Source organism: Aquarana catesbeiana, linkage group LG01 (assembly GCF_042186555.1).
Source record: "Aquarana catesbeiana isolate 2022-GZ linkage group LG01, ASM4218655v1, whole genome shotgun sequence".
NCBI lineage: Eukaryota > Metazoa > Chordata > Amphibia > Anura > Ranidae > Aquarana > Aquarana catesbeiana.
Window position 1 is genome coordinate 479,535,750 of NC_133324.1, and position 25,675 is coordinate 479,561,424.

Genomic DNA, 25,675 nt, shown 5'->3' on the forward strand with positions numbered 1-25,675 from the left:
TGACCATATGACATTCTCCCAATCCTCTTCTGGATCATCCAAATGCTCTCTAGCAAACCTCAGACGAGCCCAGACATGTACTGGCTTAAGCAGGGGGACACGTCTGGCACTGCAGGATCTGAGTCCCGGGCGGTGTAGTGTGTTACTGATGGTAGCCTTTGTTACGTTGGTCACAGCTCTCTGCAGGTCATTCACTAGGTCCCCCCCGTGTGGTTCTGGGATTTTTGCTCACCGTTCTTGTGATCATTTTGACCCCACGGGGTGAGATCTTGCATGGAGCCCCAGATCGAGGGAAATTATCAGTGGTCTTGTATGTCTTCCATTTTCTAATTATTGCTCCCACAGTTGATTTCTTCACACCAAGCTGCTTGCCTATTGCAGATTCAGTCTTCCCAGCCTGGTGCAGGTCTACAATTTTGTTTCTGGTGTCCTTCGAAAGCTCTTTGTCCTTCACCATAGTGGAGTTTGGAGTGTGACTGTTTGAGGTTGTGGACAGGTGTCTTTTATACTGATAACAAGTTGAAACAGGTGCCATTAATACAGGTAATGAGTGGAGGACAGAGGAGCCTCTTAAAGAAGAAGATACAGGTCTGTGAGAGCCAGAAATCTTACTTGTTTGTAGGTGACCAAATACTTATTTTCCACCATAATTTGCAAATAAATTCTTTCAAAAATCAGACAATGTGATTGTCTGGATTTGTTTCCACATTTTGTCTCTCATAGTTGAGGTGTACCTATGATGTCAATTACAGGCCTCTCTCATCTTTTTAAGTGGGAGAACTTGCACAATTGGTGGCTGACTAAATACTTTTTTGCCTCACTGTATTTGATCTCCAAGCAAAACATGACTTAGTACTTGGTGGAGAAACCCTTGTTGACAAGCAGAGGTAAGACTTTCCTGTTGCTGGTTACCAGGCGTACACATCTCAGGAGGGATTTGGGTCCACTCTTCTTTACAGATGTTCTCTAAATCCTTAAGGTTTCTTGGCTGTCGCTTGGCAACTCAAAGTTTCAGCTCCCTCCATACATTTTTTTTTATAGGATTAAGGTCTGGAGACTTGCTTGACCACTCCATGACCTTAATGTGCTTCTTCTTGAGCCACTCCTTTGTTGCCTTGGTGATATGTTTTGGGTCATTGTCATGCTGGAAGACCCATCCACGACCAATCTTCTGGCTGTGGGAAGAAGGTTCTCATCCAAGATTTTACAATACATGGCCCCGTCCATTGGCCCCTCAATGCGCAAAGTCAGCCTGTACTTTTTAACAGAGAAACAGCCCCAAAGCATAATGTTTCCATCTCCGTGCTTGACTATAGGGATGATGTTCTTAGGGTCATAGTCAGCATTTTTCTTCCTCCAAACACGGCGAGTCGAGTTAATGCCAAAGAGCTCAATTTTGTTCTCATCTGACCACAGCACTTTCTCCCAATCCTTTTCTGAATCATTTAGATGTTCATTGACAAACTTCAGACGGGCCTTTACATGTGCCTTCTTGAGAAGGGGGACCTACCTGGCAGGTGCTGTAGGATTTCAATCCATGTCAGCGTATTGTGTTACCAATGGTTTGTTTGGCGACTGTGGTCCTAACTGCCTTGAGATCATTCACAAGCTCCTCCCGTGTGGTTCTGGGCTGATCTCTCACTTTTCTCATGATCATCCTTACCTCATGAGGCAAAATCTTGCATGGAGTTCCAAATCGAGGGAAAATTATGGTTATTTTGTATTTCTTTCATTTCCGAATAATTGCTCCAACAGTTGTCTCCTTCTCAACAAGTTTTTTTGCTGATGGTCTTGTAGCCCATTCCAACCTTGTGCAGGTCTACAATCTTGTCATTGATGTCCTTTTGCTCTTTGGTCATGCCCATTATGGTGAGGTTTGAATAGAAGAAAGAGATTCTGTGGACAGGTGTCTTTTATACACATAACGAGTTGTCGTTAGGAGTACCCTTTTAAATTGACAGGATTAATCTGTGTACCACATGAGCACATATAGCCAGTCTGTGGGAGCCTGAATTATTTATTGATTGTTGGTAGGGGATCAAATACTTATTTTACTCACTGAACTGCATCTCAATTTATAAGATTTGTATCATGTGTTTTTTCTGGATTTTTGGTTGATATTCTGTCTCTATCATTTAAAATACACCTATGAGAAAAATTATAGACCCCTTATTTCTTTGTAAGTGGGCAAACTTAAAACATCTGCAGGGGATCAGATAATTATTTTCCCCACTGTGTGTGTGCGTATAAATGTAATAAAAAAATCTCTATATCTATCAAAGTCTTTAGCCTCTTCTAGTCTAATGAGAACCTCTAAGGCCAAAGGTAGCTGACATCCTTTAATATGTAGTGGGTTGTGAGGCATAGTGGGTGCAAAGATGGTGAAAGTCATTGGGCGCCAGACACTTCTTGGATGTAAAATATATATATATATATATATATATATATATGAGAGATATCGATCAAATAATAGAAGGGTATCAATGTCGCCTCCCCACACTGTGAAAATGTCCACAAACCTATGCTACCCCTGGCAGTGTTTAAGAAACATATTATTGACAAATATAATAGATGTCTCAATCATGTTCATGAATGCATTCGCGTATGGCAGTGCGACATTAGAACCCATCGCTGCCCCTCTCAGCTGTAAAAAATGAGTATCTTTAAAAAGGAAATCGTTTTCATCAAGTACAATTTTGCGTAAATCCAGCAAGAACTCAATATGTTGTTTTTCATATACACCAGATTGAATCAACAACAATCCCTAGTTCGTGGGGAATTACTGTATATAAACTAGGGACGTCCCACGTTACTAGGATGGAATCGGCCGACAGCTCAATACCCTGAATTTTAGCTAGAAAATCAGAGGATATATATAGATATGCCTCCTGGCCCCGCGTTGGGCCTCTGTTCTGTCTATCATTTGAGCAGGGCCAGGGGGCATGGCTGTGAGTGACGGAGCGCCGGGTACACAGGTAATTCAGCGGCGCTCGCTCCTCCTCTTCCCTCGAAGACAGCAGGATAATCCAACACTGGCGAGGCTGCAATGATGGAAAAGGTGAGGCTGCAGATGGGCACTGAACAGGCTGCATTGTTGGGCAATTTAATGGCTGCAGGTGGGCACTGAGCAGCGTGCATTGTTGGGCAATTTAGAGGCTGCAGATGGGGACTGAGCAGCAAGCATTGTTGGGCAATTTAGAGGCTGCAGATGGGCACTGGTGAGGCTATGACCCTAATTTTGCTTCAAAGTTGTTGTTTTTTCCTGAAACTTCCCTCTTAAAATGAAGGTGTGTGTATGTGTGTGTGTGTATATATATATATATATATATATATATATATATATATATATATATATATATATATATATATATATATAATATGTGTGTGTGTGTGTGTATATATATATATATATATATATATATATATATATATATATATATATATATATATAAAAAAAATCTCTCTATCATCTCTATATATTTCCACCACTGACACATAAGGCATGATGTCTCTGAACGTGACACTTTTTTACCTTTGTTTAACAAGGATCCAGATAGGTCATTTTGGAAAGACTGGAAAGGCAGTCAATGATAGCAGGTTATGTTGGGTACACATTTTAAAAAGCATGTATGTTTTTGCAAAAAATGACATAAATGTAGCATAACATATGTGAAGTTGTCAGGTTTTCTCTATTGTAAATTCTAAGCGAAAACCATTTTGCAGGGATTGCAAATATAGAGTGGAAATGAAAATCAAGGAAACTTGAGAGAAATAACAATGTGTCCCTAGGTTTAATGCCACCATCCGAATTGCTGCGATGCTGACTTTGCAGCACCGCACCGATTCTCAAAAATAGTTTCTGTACTACTTTTGGCTACTTCGGGGTGAGATTTGTATAGACATCTGTGCAGAAATACCCACACAGATGTCTCCGAAATAGCCTCCGAAGTCAAGACTGAAAAGCGGGAATGAGATCGTGCGAGTTCAGCTGAACTCGCATGATTTCAATCCCGCTGTCAGTGTGAACCTGGGCTATAAAGGAAAGTAAAGTAGTGGAAAGGTGAAGTATGCATTAGGGTCTTAAAAAAAAAAAGAAAAAGGAAGATATGTACTTGTCTTTAATTCCTTCATAGATCCAAAAACAAAACAAAAAAATGCTTTCAAGCATAGTGGTCAGCAGTAAATCTAGTCCATTTGCATATAGCACAGAAACAACCCATCTCAGGGTTTTTAATATGAAAAGCTAGAAGAGGAGATAAAGATCTACAACCCCAGATGGCTTGTAATATATGAAAGATTCAGTAAAACCACGCACATCCTATGCTTGCTTCTGCTATAGGCCAATAAAATGTGCTTTAAGAAAGTAATATTTCATTTTTGATGCTTCCCAGGGCTGTTTATTTTTCAGCAATTGAAAGGAGGTTGCGCTCTCACTCCCTCTCTCTGTCAGAGATTTGTTAGATGGTGTATATTACAGATTCTGCCTCTGGGGCATTGAGGATCCTCCAATAACATATAGGACAGAAGATGCTGCAAGACCCAGAGTGATACAGTGGAAGAAGTTGTTTCTTTGATATTATTACCAGGAGTCACAAAGAAGTAAAATATTTTTGTTTTCGATACACTGAACCTTTTAAAGTGGCAGTAAACAATATCCTTATTCTCTACAAATAATCCATACACATCCGCTCCTTAAAGTGGATGTAAACCCGAATTTTTTTTTTTTTGTTGATATCATACTGTAGAGTATAAGATTTCCTATCATTTGAGCCCAGTCTTGCCACAAAGAGTTAATCCAGCTCTGAGCAATCCTCTTTTATTGTTCAGTGAGATAAATCTTGACAAACTGAGAAAAACTTTGTCAAATCCTCCCCCTTGCTGTGAGTGACAGATGATTTACATATCTGGTGCACTAGCCTAAGACATGCATTATTTTTTAATTCCCTCCCCCACTCCTTTCTTCTGCTGCTCTGCAAGGATTGGCTGTTCCACACCTCAGCATGATTTGGCATGCTGAAGTCATGTGATTACTTTCCTGTCTTTTCACTGGATGTTAGAGATCATAGCAGAAGTTCAGTGTAAGAAATACACAAGAGAAAATGCATATTGACAAGGGGAGCGTAGAGGTGGGCGGGGAGTCTACTGACATCACGACTCCACCCACTGAGCTCCAGACAACAGACCCACCCACAGAATATGCAGTTTTTAATGTCTAATAACAGAGAGAGGGGAGACATTTGACAGGTAAAGATACATGCAGGAGGCATGTATATCCTTATAGATAACCCCTATGGCAGTAGTTTAGAAAGGTTGACATTGGGTTTACATCCACTTTAATGGTCCTGTAATCTATTTTTCATGCAGTAATTTCTTACTGTGTTTTTCTTCCTCCTTATAAAGTCCTCCATCAGATTCTGAACCTCTCCTTTTCCCCCTTTAGTTTTGTATGTTTGGAACGAGCAGTGCACGTTAGGCCTCATGTACACTGCTGCTGGTAAACGGACATTCAGAGGGAGTTGGATGCTTTTTTCAGCTGCCCCCGTTTTTAGGCAGTTGGGTTTAGAGGCCTTTTTTGGAAAGCAATAAAATGAAGTCAGACGCTGAGTTTAGAGGCATCTCAAGCGCCAAACACTTCTAAACGCGGTAACTCGCGTTTTGTTTGTTTTTCGTTTTTGGCTATTTTGAAATGAATAAGCGCCGCTATCCAGAGGCTTCCATCCATTCATAAAAATTGCAGCTGAGCCTGCAGAGAGAGGAACTGAACTCTTTAGTCCCTTTATCTGTTTAAATAAAAGAGACAAAAAAAAAAGAGGTCTGATGTCTCTCCAAAGACCCCCCCCCCATTAAAAAAAAGAAAGTTTGTAAAAAAAAAAAATAATTGTATCTGTTACAAAAAATTGTTAAAAAAAAAAAAAAAAATCATAACAAGGCCCCTTTCACACAGGCACCTCCGTGGGACAAGATCCGCTTGTTTAGCGGAAGATCGGTTTTCCAATCCCCCGTGAATGACAGGTCCGTCTCTGCTCCTCTATGGAGAGATCGTGTGAAAACGGACCACCTGTCCATTTTCATCTGATCACATCCGATCCCCCAGACTCATGGAAGATAGGACCACCATCTGTCAGTTTTTTGCAGGCAGGATTGGATAGCGGCGGATGTCAGCAGGCATGTCACCGCTGACATCCACCGCTCCATAGGCGAGACTGGAGTGTCCGATCAGGTCCACCTGAAAAACTGACAGGTGGACCTGATCGGACAGCCTGTGTGAAAGGACTCTAAGGGTAGATTTAGACATGCATCTAAATCGCCCTTGCCCCTGAAGCCCGAGGCTACTGACAGGTGGTGAGGAAGCGATGCGGTGCCTGTCTTAACCCAATTTTTGCTGCCAAATGCGCCGCAACTGCGTGCATTGCATGCAGTTGTAGGGCATTTGCAGCGCTTCCCCATTAATTTGAATGTGTAGTGTTCGGCAGGCGGCATCGCTACAAGTGAAGTCAACTTTGCCATGGACACAAAGAATTGCAGCCCTAGCAAGTAAACTCCCCCATCCGCTGCCTAATGCAGCTTGAGGGGTGTGGCTGGTGGGTGGCAGAAACGCAGCTCAATCATGCACTTTTGCCACCCCCCCAACCATAAGTCGAAACAAAGCCCAAGGCCTTGTTCACGCAGGGCATACTATACAGGGGCGTGTTTAGCTGCAGAGGGATGCACAGGTGTTCCGTGGGACACAGCAGCTACACGGGAATGCACAGGTGTTTCATACATTCCTGTGCAGGCAGTCCCATTCATGTCAATTGAGATGCAGCAGCTTCAAGGAAACAGCCACTGCTCTCAACTTGACATCTGTGTGGGTGCATGTCCCTGAACTCACACTGTCTGCATTTGGCTCTATGCACCTACACCCACATGGATGTCAGATCTGTCCTTGCAGCTGGTGCTTCCCAATTGACTGTGCAGGTAAACACGGCCATCCATGGGCGTACGCTTTAGCACACCCCACTGAACAAAGCCTTAGTAGAAATTTAGCAGGAATTACGTAAGATATATTGTGTACAGTATGTGTGAAAATATTGATTTTAGCTTTTCTTTAGTGAAAATAGTGATTTGATAAACATTTGCGCAAAAATCGCGGGGCCTTAAAAATCAGTAGCACCTTCTTTTTTTTTTTTCTACTGGTCATATGCTTTCAGAAAACATATGGTTTAGGGGTCTTTTGCAAACTCTGAAAGCTGTAAGTGAAAAATGAAAAACGATTTTCATCATTTTGCAAAAAGGCACAATTTAAAAATGACAAATATTTATTTATTAACTCAACACAGGATACGCTTTTATATTTAGTAGGAATTTAGCAGGCATTTTGTAAAATTAGCTTTGTTTTTATCTAATAATGGTTTAAGTGCATATTTAGCAAAAATATTGTTTTGATAAACATTTGCGCAAATATCACAGGGTCTAAAACATCACTAGCACCTTTTTATTATAGAGGTCATATGCTTTCAGAAAAGATGTGGTTTGGGGGGTCTTTCACAAATTCTGAAACCTGTAAAGGAAAAATAAAAACCTTCTGATTTTTGGAGAAATTTGGATATTTACATTTTTGCATACGGTTGATTTTCACCATTTTGCAAAAAGGCACAATGTAAAAATTACAAATATTTGTTATTTAATAACTATTAACACCATACAGGTTAAGTATATAATTTTTTTTTTTTTTAAACAATCAGAATTGCTTTATTGACAACGTGGAGCAGAATACAAGAAACAATAATCTTTTATATTTAGTAGGAATTTTGTAAAATTAGCTGTGTTTTTATCTGCTAATAATTGTTTTAGTGTATTTTTAGCAACAATATTGTTTTGATAAATATTTGCGCAAATGCCATAGGGCCTTAAAAATCCATAGCACCTTCTTTTTGTTCTACAGGTGATGTGCTTTCAGAAAATATATGGTTTCGGAGGTCTTTCACTAGTTCTGAAAGCTGTAAGGGATTTAGCAGGAATTTTGTAAAACTTGCTGTGTTTTTATCTGTTTATAATGGTTTTAGTGTATTTTTTGCAAATATATTGTTTTGATAAACATTTGCGCAAATATTGCAGGGCCTTAAAAATCAGTAGCACCTTCTTTTTGTTTTACAGGTCATGTACTTTCAGAAAATATATGGTTTGGGAGGTCTTTTACAAACTCTGAAAGCTAGAAGTGAAAAATAAAAAAGCAAAGGAAAAATTGCAAAAATGGTCTGGCCAACTGAGTTTAAAAGTGGAGCGCGGGGCCTGGCAGCGAAAGGGTTAAAGTAACATTTAAAACTTCATTTTTTTTCATAAATGTGTTATGCTTACCTGCTTTGTGCAATGGTTTTGCACAGAGCAATCCTCTTTTTCTGGGGTCCTGCAGGCTCCGCAGCTAGTGCCCCCATAGAAAGCTGCTCCTGAACCACGCTGTCTGTGTCTATAGACACAGTCTGGCTTGGCCCCGTCCCCTCGTCATAGCATTTGATTGTCATAGCCGATGGCTCCCGCAGCTATCAATCTGCCCAGTGAGGAGGGAGACAGCGGCAAGAGCCTCTGCTCTCCTGCATATCACTGGATCAGGGTTGGGATCAGGTAAGTATGGGGGGGGGGGGATCCTGCAGTACTGAAGGTTTTTACCTTAATGCAGCACAGAAGGATTAACCCTTAGTGTTCTGAGCCCCCTACAAGGCTGCTTTCATACTGCTGTGCTGCAGCTTACCTGTACTGCAGGTGCAGTGCATCTACAACTTTCCTCGGTTAGCTGCGCTTTGCCATAGACTTCTATTATATTCTGCAGTTGTGGTACACTTTCTGAAAGTGCACCAGACCCGCAGGATATAATAGAAGTCCATGGCTATGGGCAGCAAACCCACAGGAAAGCTTCAGGTACACTGCACTGGACCCACGGGGTGGAAAAACAGCAGCACATCATCGTGAAAGCAGCCCTATACTATTATGCCCAGTGTATTGATTCACACTGACTTGAAGAGCTCTTCTTTCCTGCTGCTGGCACCACTCTGGAGACCGCTAGCAGGGATAAGAGATGGAGTGCAATTGGTATCACTCCGCATGAGACAGGAGTCAGCACTATAGAGGAGGCATCGGCTTATGCGGCTCTTGCTCCCTACTACAGCTCCAACTTTACAAGTAGTCCCTCTGCATTGCACTCTGATTCTCTGGAATGGTGGGTCAGCAAGCCCAGACCGCGATCTATCAGTCCACCTGTCTGCAATCTACAGGTTGCTGACCCCCGCCAAAGTCCATAGCCAATAGTCCATCTCATAGAGGATGGCTACTTTCTTACATAAAGTGGGACGATGGAGAACAAATGTAGCCACCATCTAACAGTCCAATTGCAGCAGCAGCAAAAAAAAAAAAAGGGATTTTTGAAATTTGGAGGCGGCTGAGAGCAATAGAAGATATGTTTCTGAGTTATGAATACATACTTGAAAAGATTTTTTTTAAACCAGAGTTTAGTGTCACTAGGTGGAGTTGGGCAGTTGAATAAGTACGGTAATCATTAATTGGGTATGTCCGCAGAGTCGTGTTGTTGTATCAGCGTTCATTATCTGGTATATTATAAATGCTTAAAGTTTTTTTGCATTATGGATTTATTGTCAGGATTTTTCCACAGGTTGTCATGCTAAAGAATGAAATTTACCACTGCAAAGCATCAGGGGTTTTTCTACGCCTGGCAGCTGGAGGTCTCATAGCTGATAATAACATCCATTCAAACACAGAAGCAGGAGTGGATATACGCAAAGGAGCCAACCCTGTGATATTGGTATGCAACACTCTGGAATTTGTCTATTCACTTACCTATAGCAGCTCTATAGCAGCCCTCAAAAATTCCACTCGCCTGCTTACAGTTTTCGAGTGGATTGTCAGGGCTGGCAAGTGTGGGCTGCCTGGGAGCGGGGGGCGCGAACACTGCCGGCAGCCTGGGTTGTATGGGTGCCGTTCTCCCAGCGATCGGAGGGGAAGAGAAAGAAGAGCCGCCGCCATGATGATCAGAGCGCCAGGAACATAACTTTCATTTCAGTAGCTGTGTGTTACCTGCCGTGCACCGTCATATACAGCCCCTCCTCTTTGTCCGGGCACTTTGATAGAAGATCATCCGTCCAATCCTGGGATGGATAATCTGTCTATCAAAGTTCACCGGACAAGGGGGAGGGGCTGTATATGACGGAGCGCGGCTGGGAACACACAGCTATTGAAATGAAAGCTGTTATGTTCCCCGCTCATTGATCATCATCTCCTCTCTTTTCCCCTGCACAGGTAGGCTGCATTGGAGACACAGGCTGCATTGGTGGACACAGGCTGCATTAGGCTTTATTGGTGACACAGGCTGCACTGGCGGGCACGGGCAGGCTGCATTTTTGGGCATGGATAAAGTTGTTGTTAATATTTATTTTTAGAACTTAATTATGCATAAAACATTTAAGTGTGATTTTATGAGATCATTTATGAGGGCGTGTTTAGGGGCAGGGTAAAGGTTGGGCAGAGCAACTGGTAGCGAGTAACCCTTGAGGCTTGGTTAGTAGCTCAGGACTTGAAATTTTGAGCCCTGCTCTATAGCACTTACATTTTACTGCAATGTCAAAACGGAATTCAAATTTGCTGTATTTGTATGCACAGGTTAATTTGTTTTTTAGAACCAAAAGTTTATACAGTTTATGTGTTTCAAAAATATACAGCAAATGATGTAATTTAAAGTAAATCTTTATAGCCCATGTTCCCCTCCTGCTTATGCATACTTTCCCCACCATGCTGTTTTCTTACTGGGGCCCTAGATAGGTAGTCGTATGCGAGTTCAGGCCCTGTACCTTTCATTGTGGGAGGAAGGCAAATAGATCGTAAACTCCCCTAACTCCCATTGCAAGTATTCGAAATGCTTTGGCAAGCAGATGTGAAGGGAGTATTGTGAAGGTGAGTATAAGCAAAATCAAATTGGGCAACTTTGCAAATATGCTTTTATTTACTTTTTTTTCCTTTTCCTCTGTTGAGGCATAAGGGGAATGCTAGCTCAGATATTTTTTATCTGATAGCTTTTAAACCTGACTGTATTTTCGCATTCCTATTTTAGTCTAGCTATTCGCAGATTTCATCCACAGCATTCGTCTTGCTGTAAGACCTGGGCACTTGAAACAAATCTGTTCTGTGCCCGTTCAGGGCAAGGTAGTGGGATTTCTTTTAGGGCTTTAAGGCCCCTTTCACACGGGGCGGATCCGCTCAGCGAAAAACGGACAGGCGGATCCGAGCGGGCTTAGCGTTTGAAAGGGATTTAACTTTCTTATTTTCCCCCCTCTATCTTATTACCCTGCTGGAGCCCTTTCAAATTCACTGTGTCAGTTCTAACCCAACTATGGGGTTGATTTACTAAAGGCAAATATACTGTGCACTTTGCAAGTGCAGTTGCACTCTGCAAGTGCAGTTGCTCCAGAGCTTAGTTAATGAGGTAAAGCTTCAATTTACAAAGAATACCCAATCACATGCAAACAAAAAAAAAAATTAATTTTTTTCTTGCACATGATTGGATGATGAAAGTCAAGCTCTGGAGCAACTGCTCTTGCAAAAGTGCACAGTCTGTTTGTTTACCTTTAGTAAATCCAGCCATACGAGTTGGTGCTTACACAGATCCCTTTACCACTTTGTGACAGTGGGGTTGATTTACTAAAACTGGAGGGTGAAAAATATAGTGCAGCTATGCATGGTAGCCAATCAGCCTCCAGTTTTTTTTGTCAAAGCTTAGATGAATAAGCTGACGTTAGAAGCTGACTGGCTACCATGCACCAGATTTTGCACTCTCCAGTTTTAGTAAATCAACCCCCACTGCTTGAATGTGAAGTTTGGCTGCTCAGGCACCCGGCGCTGCATTGTAAGCTAGCAGGCTAAAGGACACATGCTCTTTGTTTTTCTCTGGCTGTACAGGAAAAAGAGCAAGAGAAAAGTAAGTGCTCCCTGTACTAAGCTGAAGCTGTTATTTTGTTTTTAAAGGGACCAAGTAGGGGAACACATTTAAGTGTTACTCTAGACAGAAGTTCTCTTACAATTTTGGATGAAGAGCAGAAGCATCAAACCCTTTCTTAGAAAACAAGTAAGGGTAATCTCTTGACATCAATGCATACAGCCATACAAACTTTATAGAGTTTTGAACACTTCCCCACTTCATTAAAAACAAATGCTTTTATTGCAGTAAGTGCACCTATTCAAGAGACCAGTCACCTCTGTGATGGGGAGGGAGGTGAAATATTCCCCAGTTGGGGACACAGCAGTAAAAACCTGATTTCAAACCCATCCTTCCATGTTCTGGCTACAGTTCTGTCTGGATTGCACAGGTTTTACCATACACCTGTATGAATACATTTGGTTAAGAAATAGCTTGAATAGTCTTTAATGTATACCCATCTTTAAAGAGACACTGGGGGAGATTTACTAAAACTGGTGCACTCAGAATCTGGTGCAGCTATGCATGGTAGCCAATCGGCTTCTAACTTCAGCTTGTTCAAATAAGCTTAGAAAAAAAAAACCTGAAAGCTGAACTGCACCAGATTTTGCACTGTCCAATTTTAGTAAGCTTCCCCACTGTCCCCTTTATAACAAAGTGAAAAGGCCTCCTCTGACCGACTGATAATTACCTATGCAGTTTTCTCTTATAACTCTTTCCTCTATCTCAGCCAACACAAACCAATGCTTCTCGACATGTAACCTTCTACAGAATGGCAGTGCTTGAATCTATAATCTAACTGCTAGACTCAAGCATTGTGACAGAGTTCCAACACCAACAAGCTTTGGTAATTATATTGTTGGCTGAAGAGGAAGTAGTGGCAAAGGGTATCATGGATAGGGCATTGTCATGGGGTGGGGGCTTCCCTTTAAAGCGGGATTCCGGCCTAAAAAAAGAATAATTAAAAGTCAGCAGCTACAAACACTGTAGCTGCTGACTTTGAATAAGTACTTACCTGTCCTGGGTGCCCACGATGCCGTCCGCCCGAGGCCGTCTCGTCCCTCGGCTCTCGGGTCCCGGCACCACCATCCTAGGTAAGGGAAACAGGCAGTGGAGCCTTGCGGCTTCACTGCCAGTTTCCTACTGCGCATGCGTGAGCAGCGCGGCGCTCTGTGAATGGCCCCCGTGGTGTTCTGGGAACATACACAGGGCCGCTCACTGAGGAGCAGAAGACGCCGCAGAAAATGAAGAGGCAGATTAGGAAGACTGTTTAGCAACAAGGGTTTAGGTAAGTTTAAACATTTTTTTTTTCAAATGTTTTTTTTTATTTTTTTTAGGATTTTTGGTGTAATTTTTTTTTTTCAGGGTGGCCCTCCACTTTAAGGCCATAATGCATTCCAACAGTAATTGCAGGCATATTTCTGTGCCGAGGAGACACAGCTCCAGTGTACAGTCTCCTATAGTAATGAATGGGTGAGCGGCTAGATGTATGCGGGTATACACTGCACTTGGGTAAATTTGCACACAGATGTAAATCCCTGAACGGGGATTTTGTCCTATCAGAAACTTACAACCGTGCATGTGTGGAAGTTTATGCAAGCATGGTACACACGCACATATAGCTAGTGTACAGCCAGTCATTATTATGGCTGGCTGTACATGGCAGTCATGTCTCTTGTGACAGAAACACGCCTGCAATTTGTCAGATGCCTAAAAGTGTCCATGTGCACGCGGCCCTGAATTAGCAAAGTAACTGGGCCTCTTTGAATGAAAACATACTCGTCTACTTTTTTTTTTTTTTTTTTTTTTTTTTTAGCTGCTGTAGCACAGAATAACATATGCTATAGTAAACATAGCGTGGTGCAGTGAAGAGGTAAAATAGTGACTTGTGCCTGTAGTTCAGTATGAAGCAGATTTTTTTTACATTCACAAATCCTACTAAAAGCCAAGTCTGGTTTATTTTGAAAGGGCTGTGCTACTGGTTTTAGAAATAATTTTCATGTTGTGATCTACACACCTTGGCCTGCATTCTCCATTAATATAAATGCTTCTATTTTCTGGGCATGTAATGCAACTGGCAGTGTAACAGAATACACAGTGGCCTCCGCTCTGGCATTGTGGTCCTAGGCAACGGGAAAGGCAACATCCGAAGCAATCAGATCTATGGGAATAAAGAAGCTGGCATTTATATACTGTACAATGGGAACCCTGTGGTGAGGTATGTTATTATGGTTTCTCTACTTATTCCGTCTCTGTGGCTACGCTTTGAAAATGCAGAACACATTATTTTCACAAGCTAATCTCCAAAGTAGTGTTCTGATCATGTTCAGCTATTTAGTCTGTTTTTCTTTTCCTTTGTGATGTATGTCAGTCTCCAGAGACAAAAAGTCTGTGCTCGTCTATTTGTTTTCCCAGTATCATTAATTGATGGGACATGAAGGAATATTTTATATTAAAAAACAAAAAGAAAAAACACACATAGCCTATTTATTTGATAGCATGCTGTTCGAAAATGTGCATGTGGAAAATATAAAAAGAGGATTCAAATCCACATATATGGTAATAGAAATGTAACATAATTTGTAAGTTGCTCGAGAAAGCATACCTAGGGTGAAATTTGAAATGAAAACCATTTTGTTAACTCATATTTTATAGTAGTAATATTACTGATATTTCTGGCATAAATGTAGCCTGAGTTCAAAGAATTGTAACACAGGGGTGTACATACAAATAACGCTCCCTATAAAGATATTTTCAAGGGCCCCTGTTGGCAAAGCAGTTTTTAAGGTATTCTTGATGTAAACTATAGGTGTGGCTAAATTGAACTGGGCATGACAAAAAAGCCACAGCCTAATGGGTGTAGGTTGGTTTTAAAGGGGATTGTAAAATACAGACACCTTGAGAAACATTTTTGTTCACATGAATTTGTAATTTGGTTTTCTGTGACAGAATTGCCAGCAGAGATATTTGTCTTCATTGAATTTTCTACATTTGTAGTGTTACAACCTGGGTTTAAAATGAATCGTGAGATAACTCAGGCAAAGGACTATAACTATTGTGAAGTGGTTAAGAATGCGAACAAGAATTTGAATTGCATACCAGGTACAGTCAAGCCCATATCTAAAGTCCAGTTAAGGATCTGTGACTAAACTTGAAAAATACTGTTCACCAATGGTCTTCATCCAAGTTGACCAATCTAGAACAATTTTTAGACAAACTGGGAAAATTGCAGGATCCAAATATGCAAAGCTAGTAGAAATGTGGCCCAATAACTTGCAGATCTAGTTGCAGCAAATGTGTTCTAACACGTATTGGCTCAGGGAAGTTAATGCTTCTTCAAATAACCAAGGTATGATGATACCATTAGTCACCATTGTAATCCCCATATCTTGATTAGTTGCAACCTACAACAGGTAGTTTGCCTTCAAAGCTCTATATCTTGATCTTCCTTGAGGTTTTAACCTACACCTCTCCAGCAAGTTCTATATTGGGAACAGCAATATAATTAAAAAACAAAAAATAGGACTGTCACTTTCCCATTCAGGGCAAAGTGACAGTGTAAGTAAAGTCTTCCACCCCCTTCCCCAGCGCTCGGTTCTAGCAGCCAAAGGATTGCACCCTCTTGGCTCTGACACTGGTATTTTTGTGCTGGCTGCAGCTGATGGAGAAGCAGAAGAGAATATCTGGTGAACAGTGAGCATCACTGGGTTGGGGGCTTTTCACTGACACTGAAACAGAATTTGAGGTATTTTAAAATGTCAAGATATACACACATGTGGGAGCAGTCTGCGCATGCAAAAAAGGCAATAGAGGCATCTAACTTAAGACCAACTCTGTATTGGTTTCAAGACAAGAACCTGAATTTCTTAGAATGGACTATAAATCAATCCAATTGACAATCTTTGACAAGACCCTAATATAATTACCCCAGTCAACATGTTGGAGTTGGAGCAACTATGCCATGAAGGATGGCCAAAAATTGCTGGACCCAAATGTGTAAAGCTGACAGAGTTTTACTCTATGATCTCATGCACATTTATGCAAAGGGGTTGTGTAAATAAATAACCTGCATGCACACAGGTTGTTCCAAACCTGTGTGGATGAAGGAATCAAGTGATTTTCTTTTCTGCAACCTGTGATTGCAGGAAAGAAAATTGCTCCATCTATGGTCGGCTTTAGAGAGAGTTAATATTAATGCAACCAACAAATGTCTAAAGTTCTTTTTTTGTTTAATGTTTGTATCACAATGAAAACTATGCTGTATGAATAAATAAATTAATTTGTATGTAAAAAAAACTATTTTAACCCATTAGACGTGGCCAGAAAAAGAGGCAGTTCAGGACATAATGCGGAATAAATGGTTTAAATTTTGCAAAAAATTACCGCAAAAATCACTTAAGGAAAAACGACGATAAAAGGAAACCTCTACCATTGAAAAATGACAATGTTATTATGGCAAACATCACCCTAAGTCTGGACCACTCATATAGTGCACCCCTTATTGAAGACCAATGAAAAAAAATCATTGAAGACCATAGTGAAATTAGCCTAGGGAACGCCATATGTAATCAGTAGTTATACTCTCTTTTGCGCCACCCCTCAATCACATCAAGTCCAGCAGTGCTTCTGCAGAAAAAGAAAATGCAGTCTTCATTGGGAAGTTATCCTCCCCGCATTATGAAACCAGACTGCCTCTAGCATCTGCACACAAAACACCTGTGTGAGGATGCTAATAAGGCACAGGTATTTTTATCAGTTTCAATCCTACATTGGTGTCAAACACAGATAGTTGTGTTATAAGAAATAGTGCTCAAGACTATTCAATGCAAGCAAGATATTTGGCATAGCATATTCAGGTTGGTAATTGGGCAGTCACTGTGTAACAAGCAGTCCCAGCAGCAGCAGGTTAAGGTCCCTTTCACACGAGAGGACCGAGCAGGTCAACATGTCAGTTTTTCGGGGGACCCGATTGGAGCCCTCTATTGTACTCTATTATTGTATGGAGAGCCTAAGGCCCCTTCCACACAGGGTCAGGAGTCTGCCTGCTGATCTCCGCTGAGCAAGCAAATGGCCGGTCTGTGTCCACTATGCTTATGCAGAGCGGACACAGACACAGCCACAATCGGATTGGAGGTAGGTGGGTGTGGTGTACACTGATACAAATCCGTTTCCATCGGCCACTCTGTAGAGGAGAATGGAAGGTTCAATTGAGTCCACCTGAAAAACTGATTGGTCCAGTTGTGTGAAACGGGTCTTAAAGCCAAGCAGAAGCCCATTTCCAGGTTGTAATCCTACATCCACCATGTGGAAAAGTCCAAGGAAGGAAAGTACATATGCGATGCGTTTTAACTATGGGTAAAAAATATTGTATATCACTAATAAGTGCAACTAAAATAATAACCAGATATTTATGATTAAGGATGCATTTTGGGGCTGTCTATAGGTGATGCCTGAAAATGTCCCTTTGACATTTTTTATATTTTGTTGAAAAAAAAAAGGGGGACAAGGGACAATGTTCTCCTGTAACAACATTTGAGAATAGTCATTTATTTGGAGCTAGTCTATAAAAGTGTGGAAGTAGAGGTGTTGGCCTTGGAAATTAAAGAGGCTTTGTCATTGGGTGGAAGAAGGACACATTACTGCAGGTATAAAGTGCAGGCACCTGTAGCGACCGCCCACCTCCCAAATATTCCTGTCATTTCGGCATCTTAGGTCTTTCTGACGGGCAAAGCTTCAGCACTCCCTCACAGAGCTCAAGCTTGCTCACAAGACTTCCTTTCGCAAAACCATTTAGCTGCATTTACTGGATTCCATTGGCCAGAATCAGTGGATTCTGATCAAAGTATCGACAGGCTGATAGCAGCTGTCCCTGTTTACATGTAGCTGCACACCAAGTGGTTACCTGCAGTTTGGGAGGGGTATCCAATCCTGGATATACAGTATATCACAAAAGTGAGTATACCCCTCAAATTTTTGTAAATATTTTATTATAGCTTTTCATGCGACAACACTGATGAAATTACACTTAGCTACAATGTAATGTAGTGAGTGTACAGCTTGTATAACAGTGTAAATTTGCTGTCCCCTCAAAATAACGCAACACACAGCCAATAATGTCTAAACCGCTGGCAACAAAAGTGAGCCCAAATTGGGCCCAATTAGCCATTTTCCCTCCCCGTTATCATGTGACTCGTTAGTGTTACAAGGTCTCAGGTGTGAATATGGAACAGGTGTGTTAAATTTAGTGCTATCGCTCTCTCTCTTACTGGTCACTGGAAGTTCAACGTGGTACCTCATGGCAAAGAACTCTCTGAGGATCTGAAAAAAAAGAATTATTGCTCTACATAAAGATGGCCTAGGCTATAAGAAGATTGCCAAGACCCTGAAACTGAGTGAGCTGCAGCACGGTGGCCAAGACCATACAGCGGTTTAACAGGACAGGTTCCACTCAGAACAGGCCTCACCATGATCGACCAAAGAAGTTGAGTGCACATGCTCAGCGTCATATCCAGAGGTTGTCTTTGGGAAATAGACGTATAAGTGCTGCCAGCATTGCTGCAGAGGTTGAAGGGGTGGGGGGGTCAGTCTTTCAGTGCTCAGACCATACACCGCACACTGCATCAAATTGATCTGCATGGCTGTCGTCCCAGAAGGAAGCCTCTTCTAAAGATGATGCACAAGAAAACCCGCAAACAGTTTGCTGAAGACAAGCAGGCTAAGGACATGGATTACTGGAACCATGTCCTGTGGTCTGTTGAGACCAAGATAAACTTATTTGGTTCAGATGGTGTCAAGTGTGTGTGGCAGCAACCAGGTGAGGAGTACAAAGACAAGTGTGTCTTGCCCACAGTCAAGCATGGTGGTGGGAGTGTCATGGTCTGGGACTGCATGAGTGCTGCCAGCATTGGGGAGCTACAGTTCATTGAGGGAACCATGAATGCCAACATGTACTGTGACATACTGAAGCAGAGCATGATCCCCTCCTTTTTGAGACTGGGCTGCAGGGCAGTATTCCAACATAACGACCCCAAACACACCTCCAGGACGAACACTGCCTTGCTAAAGAAGCTGAGGGTAAAGGTGATGGACTGGCCAAGCATGTACCCAGACTTAAACCCTATTGAGCATCTGTGGGGCATCCTCAAATGGGAGGTGGAGGAGCGCAAGGTCTCTAACCTCCACCAGCTCCGTGCTGTCATCACGGAGGAGTGCAAGAGGACTCCCGTTTCAACCTGTGAAGCTCTGGTGAACTTCATGCCCAAGAGGGTTAGGGCAGTGCTGGAAAATAATGGTGGCCACCAGTGGTAGCTGGTGCTCAAAATTTTTGGGGGGCGCAAAAATTGTTTGAAAAAAAATCATCAATTGCAGCCACTGTGCCCATCAAATGCTGCCACTGTGCCCATCAAATGCTGCCAGTGTGCCCTTAAATGTCCCCCAGTGTGACCCCCACCCGCTCGCTGTCTGCCCGGCACTTACCCTGTCTTGGTGGGGCAGCGGGTGGCGGTGACAAGCGGGGTCCTCCATGCGTCTCCTGCTGTCCTCATCTCCCGTCCTCTCCTGATAGGCGTCCAATAGCGGTGCCTGTCGTTTCAGACAATCAGGTGACAGGTAACAGACCCGAGCACCCGATTGGCGGAGAGGCGGTTTAGTGTTAGGTAAGCGAATACTCATTCACTTTTCTAACACAGCTGAGTGACCTGCGAGCGCCCAGCATGGCGCTCGCAGGTCACCTTTTTTGATGCCTATTAGAGCCTATGGCTCTAATCAGGTGCTTCAAAAACCCCTCCCGCCGCTGTGATTCAGACGCCCTGCGCCCAAAAAGGGTCCGGGCGCCTGAATAGGGGGTGGCAGCGGCGGCCATAGATAGATTCATGCAATGCATGAATCTCTCTATTGGGGAGAAAGGGGGCGGCGCACTTAATCTACGGGCTGCCACTGGTGGCCACACAAAATGTTGACACTTCGCGCCCAATTTGGACATTTTCACTTAAGGCTGTACTCGCTTTTGTTGCCAGCAGTTTAGACATTAATGGCTGTGTGTTGAGTTATTTTGAGGGGTCAGCAAATTTACACTGTTATACAAGCTGTACACTCACTACTTTACATTGTAGCAAAGTGTCATTTCTTCAGTGTTGTCACATGAAAAGATATAATAAAATATTTACAAATATGTGAGGGGTGTACTCACTCTTGTGAGATACTGTATCTGACTGCATCACAATGCAACTGCAAGATATTAAAAAAAAAAAAATGATAAATTGTTGTTAGTGTTTGGATTCTTCCAAGCACCTGTCACTTTACAATGGATGACATTAAAATACATGCCAACACACATAAAAAAAAACAATGTAACACAATGCGGTGTGCATGTAAGTACAAGTTAAATGCATATCAATGTACATGCATTTTCATTCCATTGCGGTGAGTTTTTATGTGCAGTATGGTGTAACCCTAGTGTGTGACACGTTGCATTTGCTCTTCACTATTTTCTGATTGGAATTGCACCTTTAACCCCTTCCAATCGGCTGTACATATACTGTATATGTGGCAGTACATAAGTGGGCTTTAAAGAGTATGTAAACCCAACATTTCATATTCCCTGCTGTACACCGTGTACCTGTACATGTAAAAGTATTCGGTTCTCTTTGTATTGCTTCCTTTGTGTGCAGTCCCCGGTGTTCATGCCAGTCCCTCTGCTTTCCTATTAAAAACTGACTTCACTAGACATAAGAACACACCGTGGTCAGTTCTCTAGCTATGCTGGGAACTCAACCTGCTCTCCCCAATAATCAGACTTGTCCCCCCCCCCCACACAGCCTTTTACTGGAAAGCTCAGTGTACAGCCGAGTCTGCTGCTTCAGTGTTTGTAGATCTTTTTTTCAGATGTTACTATGGTATACTGAAGTATAATTACAAGCATTTCATAAGTGTCAGAGGCTTGTATTGACAATTGCATTGAGTTTACGCAAAGAGTCAATATTTGCAGTGTTGACCCTTCTTTTTTTTTTTTTTTTTTTTTCCTTGTTCAATATTTTTATTGAAATTTTGCATAAGAAAAGACAAAGTATATCATATATCATAACAAGGGATACATATATGAACAGTAGAGATATATCTATATATTCATTACTAAAACAATTCTCGCAGGCGAGGTGAGATGTATGGACCCGATTATAGGTCAAAAGTTATATATGAGAGATATAAAGCATGCCTCCAGACCACCTATCCACCCCTCATGGGCTCAAACTATGGATAGATGGGGGCATGGTTATTCAAAATTGAATTTATTATTACAAATATGAATTGGTCCATGTAGTATACCTGAGAGAAGAGAGAAAAAAATTAAATTAAAAAAGAGAAAAAGGAGTGATACTCTCCTTACAGATTATTTGACCCTTCTTTTTCAAGACCTCTGCAAATCGCCCTGGCATGCTGTCAATCAACTTCTGGGCCACATCCTGACTGATGGCAGCCCATTCTTACATTATCAATGCTTTGAGTTTGTCAGAATTTGTAGGGTTTTTTTTGTTCACCCGCCTCTTGAGGATTGACCACAAGTTCTCAATGGGATTAAGGTCTGGGGAGTTTCCTGGCCATGGACCCAAAATTTCAATGTTTTTTGTTCTACAAGCCACTTAGTTATGACTTTTGCCTTATGGCAAGGTGCTCCATCATGCTGGAAAATGCATTGTTCCTCACCAAACTGTCCTTGGATGGTTGTGATAAGTTGCTCTTGAAGGGTGTTTTTGTACCATTCTTTATTTATGGCTGTGTTCTTAGGCAAAATTGTGAGTGGGCCCACTCCCTTGGCTGAGAAGCAACCCCACACATGAATGGTCTCAGGATTCTTTACTGTTGGCATGACACAGGACTGATGGTAGCGCTCACTAAGGATGGGCTCGGGCGTGTTCGCACATCCCATGTGCAGAGCCCGCCAGGAAGTCGGCACTGCGCTGCGCTAATCACAGGCAGTGAGACATTTCCCGATCTCTGCAGCCGCACATCGGGAAAATGTCTCGCTGTCTGTGATTAGCACAGCGCCATGCCGACTTCCTGGCTGGCTCTGCACGTGGGCTGTGCGAACACGCCCAAGCCCATCCTTGGCGCTTACCTTTGCTTCTCCGGACAAGGTTTTTCCAAATGCCCCAAACAATCAGAAAGGAGATTCATCAGAGAAAATGACTTTATCTCAGTCCTCAGCAGTCCAATTCCTGTAAATTTTGCAGAATATCAGTATGTCCCTGGTGTTTTTCCTGGAGAGAAGTGACTTCTTTGCTGACCTTATTGACACCAGGCCATCCTCCAAAAGTCTTCTGTTCACTGTGCATGCAGATGCACACACACTTGCCAGCTGCCATTTCTGAGCAAGCTCTGCACTGGTGGTGCCCTGATCCTGCAGCTGAATCAACTGTATGAGATGGCCCTGGCGCTTCCTGGACTTTCTTTGGCGCCCTGAAGCCTTCTTCACAAATGCAGTGGAAATGTTTTTTTATGAGATTATTGCAATTACCGTATTTATCGGCGTATAACACGCGCCGGCGTATAACACGCGCCGGCGTATAACATGCACCCCAAGTTTAGGAGGGAATTTTAAGGAAAAAAACTTTTAGGAGGGAAGTTTAAGGAAAAAAAACTTACATTTAAATGCCCATCAATGCAGCGTTATCAGTGTCCATCTGCAGCCTTGTCGGTGCAGCCTTTTCAGTGCAGCTTTGCCCCAGTGCAGCTTTGCCCCAGTGCAGCCTTGTCCCCAGTGGTCAGTGCAGCCTTGTCCCCAGTGGTCAGTGCAGCCTTGTCCCCAGTGTACATTTTATGATCGCCGCCGACATACACAAGTTTAGTTTGTATTTTTAAATATGGCGCCGCGGAGTTCGGAGGGACTCGGTGGCGCTCGTTCAGCTGAACGAGCGCCGCCGAGAACACAGTGACTGGGCGGAGCCGAGATACACATAGCCGAGGGTTCTCAGCTCTTCTCGGCTCCGTTCACAGTCACGCCCAGTCCCTATGATGGACATGACACAGGTCCAAAGGCGGGACAGGGCGGGACTGTGAACGGCGCCGAGAAGAGCCGAGAACCCTCGGCTATGTGTATCTCAGCTCTGCCCAGTCACTGTGTTCTCGGCAGCGCTCATTCAGCTGAACGAGCGCCGCTGAGTCCCTCCGAACTCCGCGGCGCCATATTTAAAAATACACGCTATGTGAATGTCGGCGGCGATCGCTCCGATAGATCACAAAATAGCGGGGATCGGCGTATAACACGCACCCACGATTTTCCCGATTTTAAGGGGGAAAAAGTGCGTGTTATACGCCAATAAATACGGTATTTGAAATTCATCTGATCACTCTTCATAAAATTATGGAGTATATGCAAATTGCCATCATAAAAACAGAGGCAGCAGCATTTGTAAAAATAAATATTTGTGTAATTCTCAAAACTTTTGGCCACGGCTGTACTGTTTTTATTCCCCCAGGTTCTATGCAGCTGAGAATAGATATAAGTGATCACATAGATATGATCACTTATAAAAAAAAAGGTAAAAAAGGGATTAGAGAGGTGGGAGTGGAGACTACAAGGGGTGTGTCAGTGGGAGCCAAAGAGATAGCAGTATAGTGATCTTCCCAGTGAAGAGCTGTGCAGAGGGGCCTGTCAGCATATATCTTGGCTATTAGAGGACAGGCAGGCTACTCTCCCAGCACAGCTAGAAAACTGAAATAGGAAAGCAGAGGGACTGACAGGATCGTCACGTGTTTCATACAAAGGAAGAAATACAAAGAGAACAGGATACTTTTAACACTATGACATGGTACAACATACAGTATGCATATCGGGAAATGCTGGGATAACATAATCCTCAGGCAGGGGATCAAAAGCGTATGAGCACACAAATGCATACATTTTCGGTGATAAATTTTCATGATAGGATAATGTTTACATCACTTTTGTTGTTTAGTAACATATAGTTTATGCCATGGCAACTGGAAGCATGAAGATGAAAAATATAAACACACCAGCACCTTACACACCTTATAACTTTTTATGACAAAACCAACAGACAGTTCTCAATTAAGTAACCAGTTCTGTTCTAAATGATTGGATCTGTTGGCCATGATAGGCTAAAGAAGGCTTATGACAGATGTCAGTATTCTAGAGTAGCGGTATAACAAGGATAACAATGTGTCAGTGTTTTCCGCACAGTCTATTTATAAATAATGCACTAATACCATAGAGGTTCGGTTGCTTCAGTGCGTTGTAAGCAGCTGAACCGTGTAAGGTGCTTTGTCAAACAGTACAAGCTTGATGTTCCTCAGGGGAGCAGCTACAGATACCGCAGGGCTGTTAAGAGAGCCAGAAATCTGGAAAATTCTTCCTGGTGTGTGAGTAACATGTATTGTAGGAGCAATATTCTCTGGCATATTTGTGAATTATGACTCAACTTAAACATTCTCATGGGGAAATACAAAATGTCCTTCCTGCTACAGGACTGCTTTTTTCTGGGTTTCTTTTCGTTTTTATACCTGTCAGGTGAAAAACTCGCAAATGAAGTTATTTTTACAGCACAAATGGAATGAGGACTTTTGCAGTCTGAGATATTTATCAGAAATGGATGACCATATCTTTTTACCATGCTTTTTTAAACCTCTGCTTATGTATCTTTCATTACATGCACTGTTTTTATAGCTTGTTTGTGACAGGTTTACTTTAAAGTGAACCTGTGGACAGACAATGCAGAGTGAAAGCATTTTAAAACAAACTCATTCACCTCTGGGACTATAGCCACTGTGTAGAAGTGTGTTTTCAACGTGTATTAGGCCTTATGCACATTGGACGTTTTTACAGCTGCTTCTAGGGGTGCCTGGCGTTTTTTCTTTTTCCTGCCTCTAAACGGCTTTCCATATTAGCCTATGTGTCCATGCACAGGCTTTTACCAGCATTTAGTGGCAGGAATAAACAAAACGCTGCTAGTGCATCCAGAAGCAGCAGGGTTTGGGCAGAAAAAAACGCTTGACTCTACTAAAAACTGCTAGAAGCATCTAAAAGCCGCTAAATGCACTTAAACGCTAGTGCTTCTTGATGATGTGTGTTACATGAAATGCATAGAGGCTGCACGTCCGCATTCTACTGACGTCACATCGCGTCATTTTGGTTTCCAACCCTTGTCCTTTGGAACGCACGCCACGGCTAACAGAATAGCGTGCATATCAATTCTAAGCTGTACATGTTGATGCTAGCATATAGCACATCTAAATACAAGTGCGCATTACTTTACTTGTCTTTATCTATTTGCAAGAATCATATTGCGCTATGATCACCCATATGTTTTTCCTGAGTCCTATTGTCTGATTAGTGCCAAAGAGAGAGGGATCGTTCTCATAGATGCTGTTGGAAGAAACCTACCATTTTGAGCGCTTACGATATGGCACTGCGTTACTTTAACTGACAATTGCGCAGTCATGCAAGGCTGTACCCAAATAAAATGTATGTCTCCCCCCCCCCCCCACAAATAGAGCTTTGTTTTGGTGTTATTTGATCATCTCTGCATTTTTGTTTTGTTTTTTTTGCGCTATAAACAAATAAAGGTTGACAATTTTGAAAAAAAATATATATATATATTTTACATTCTGTTATAAAACATATCCATTGTGTGTATGTGGGAACATCAAAGACAAGCTTCTTAGTGTAACTCCATTTGACATAGTTCATTATAAAAGTAGAGGTAT

The 25,675-nt window shown here is 42.3% G+C and overlaps 1 protein-coding gene across 1 annotated transcript in view; it reads left to right on the top strand.

Moving 5' to 3' along the window:
• The window catches only part of FBXO10 (F-box protein 10), a 180,210-nt gene that overhangs the window by 22,158 nt on the left and 132,377 nt on the right, over positions 1-25,675 (top strand). The window contains exons 5-6 of the mRNA XM_073591559.1: positions 9,644-9,793; positions 14,038-14,174. Coding sequence (XP_073447660.1) covers positions 9,644-9,793; positions 14,038-14,174 — 287 coding nt within the window. The remainder of the gene's footprint in view (positions 1-9,643; positions 9,794-14,037; positions 14,175-25,675) is intronic.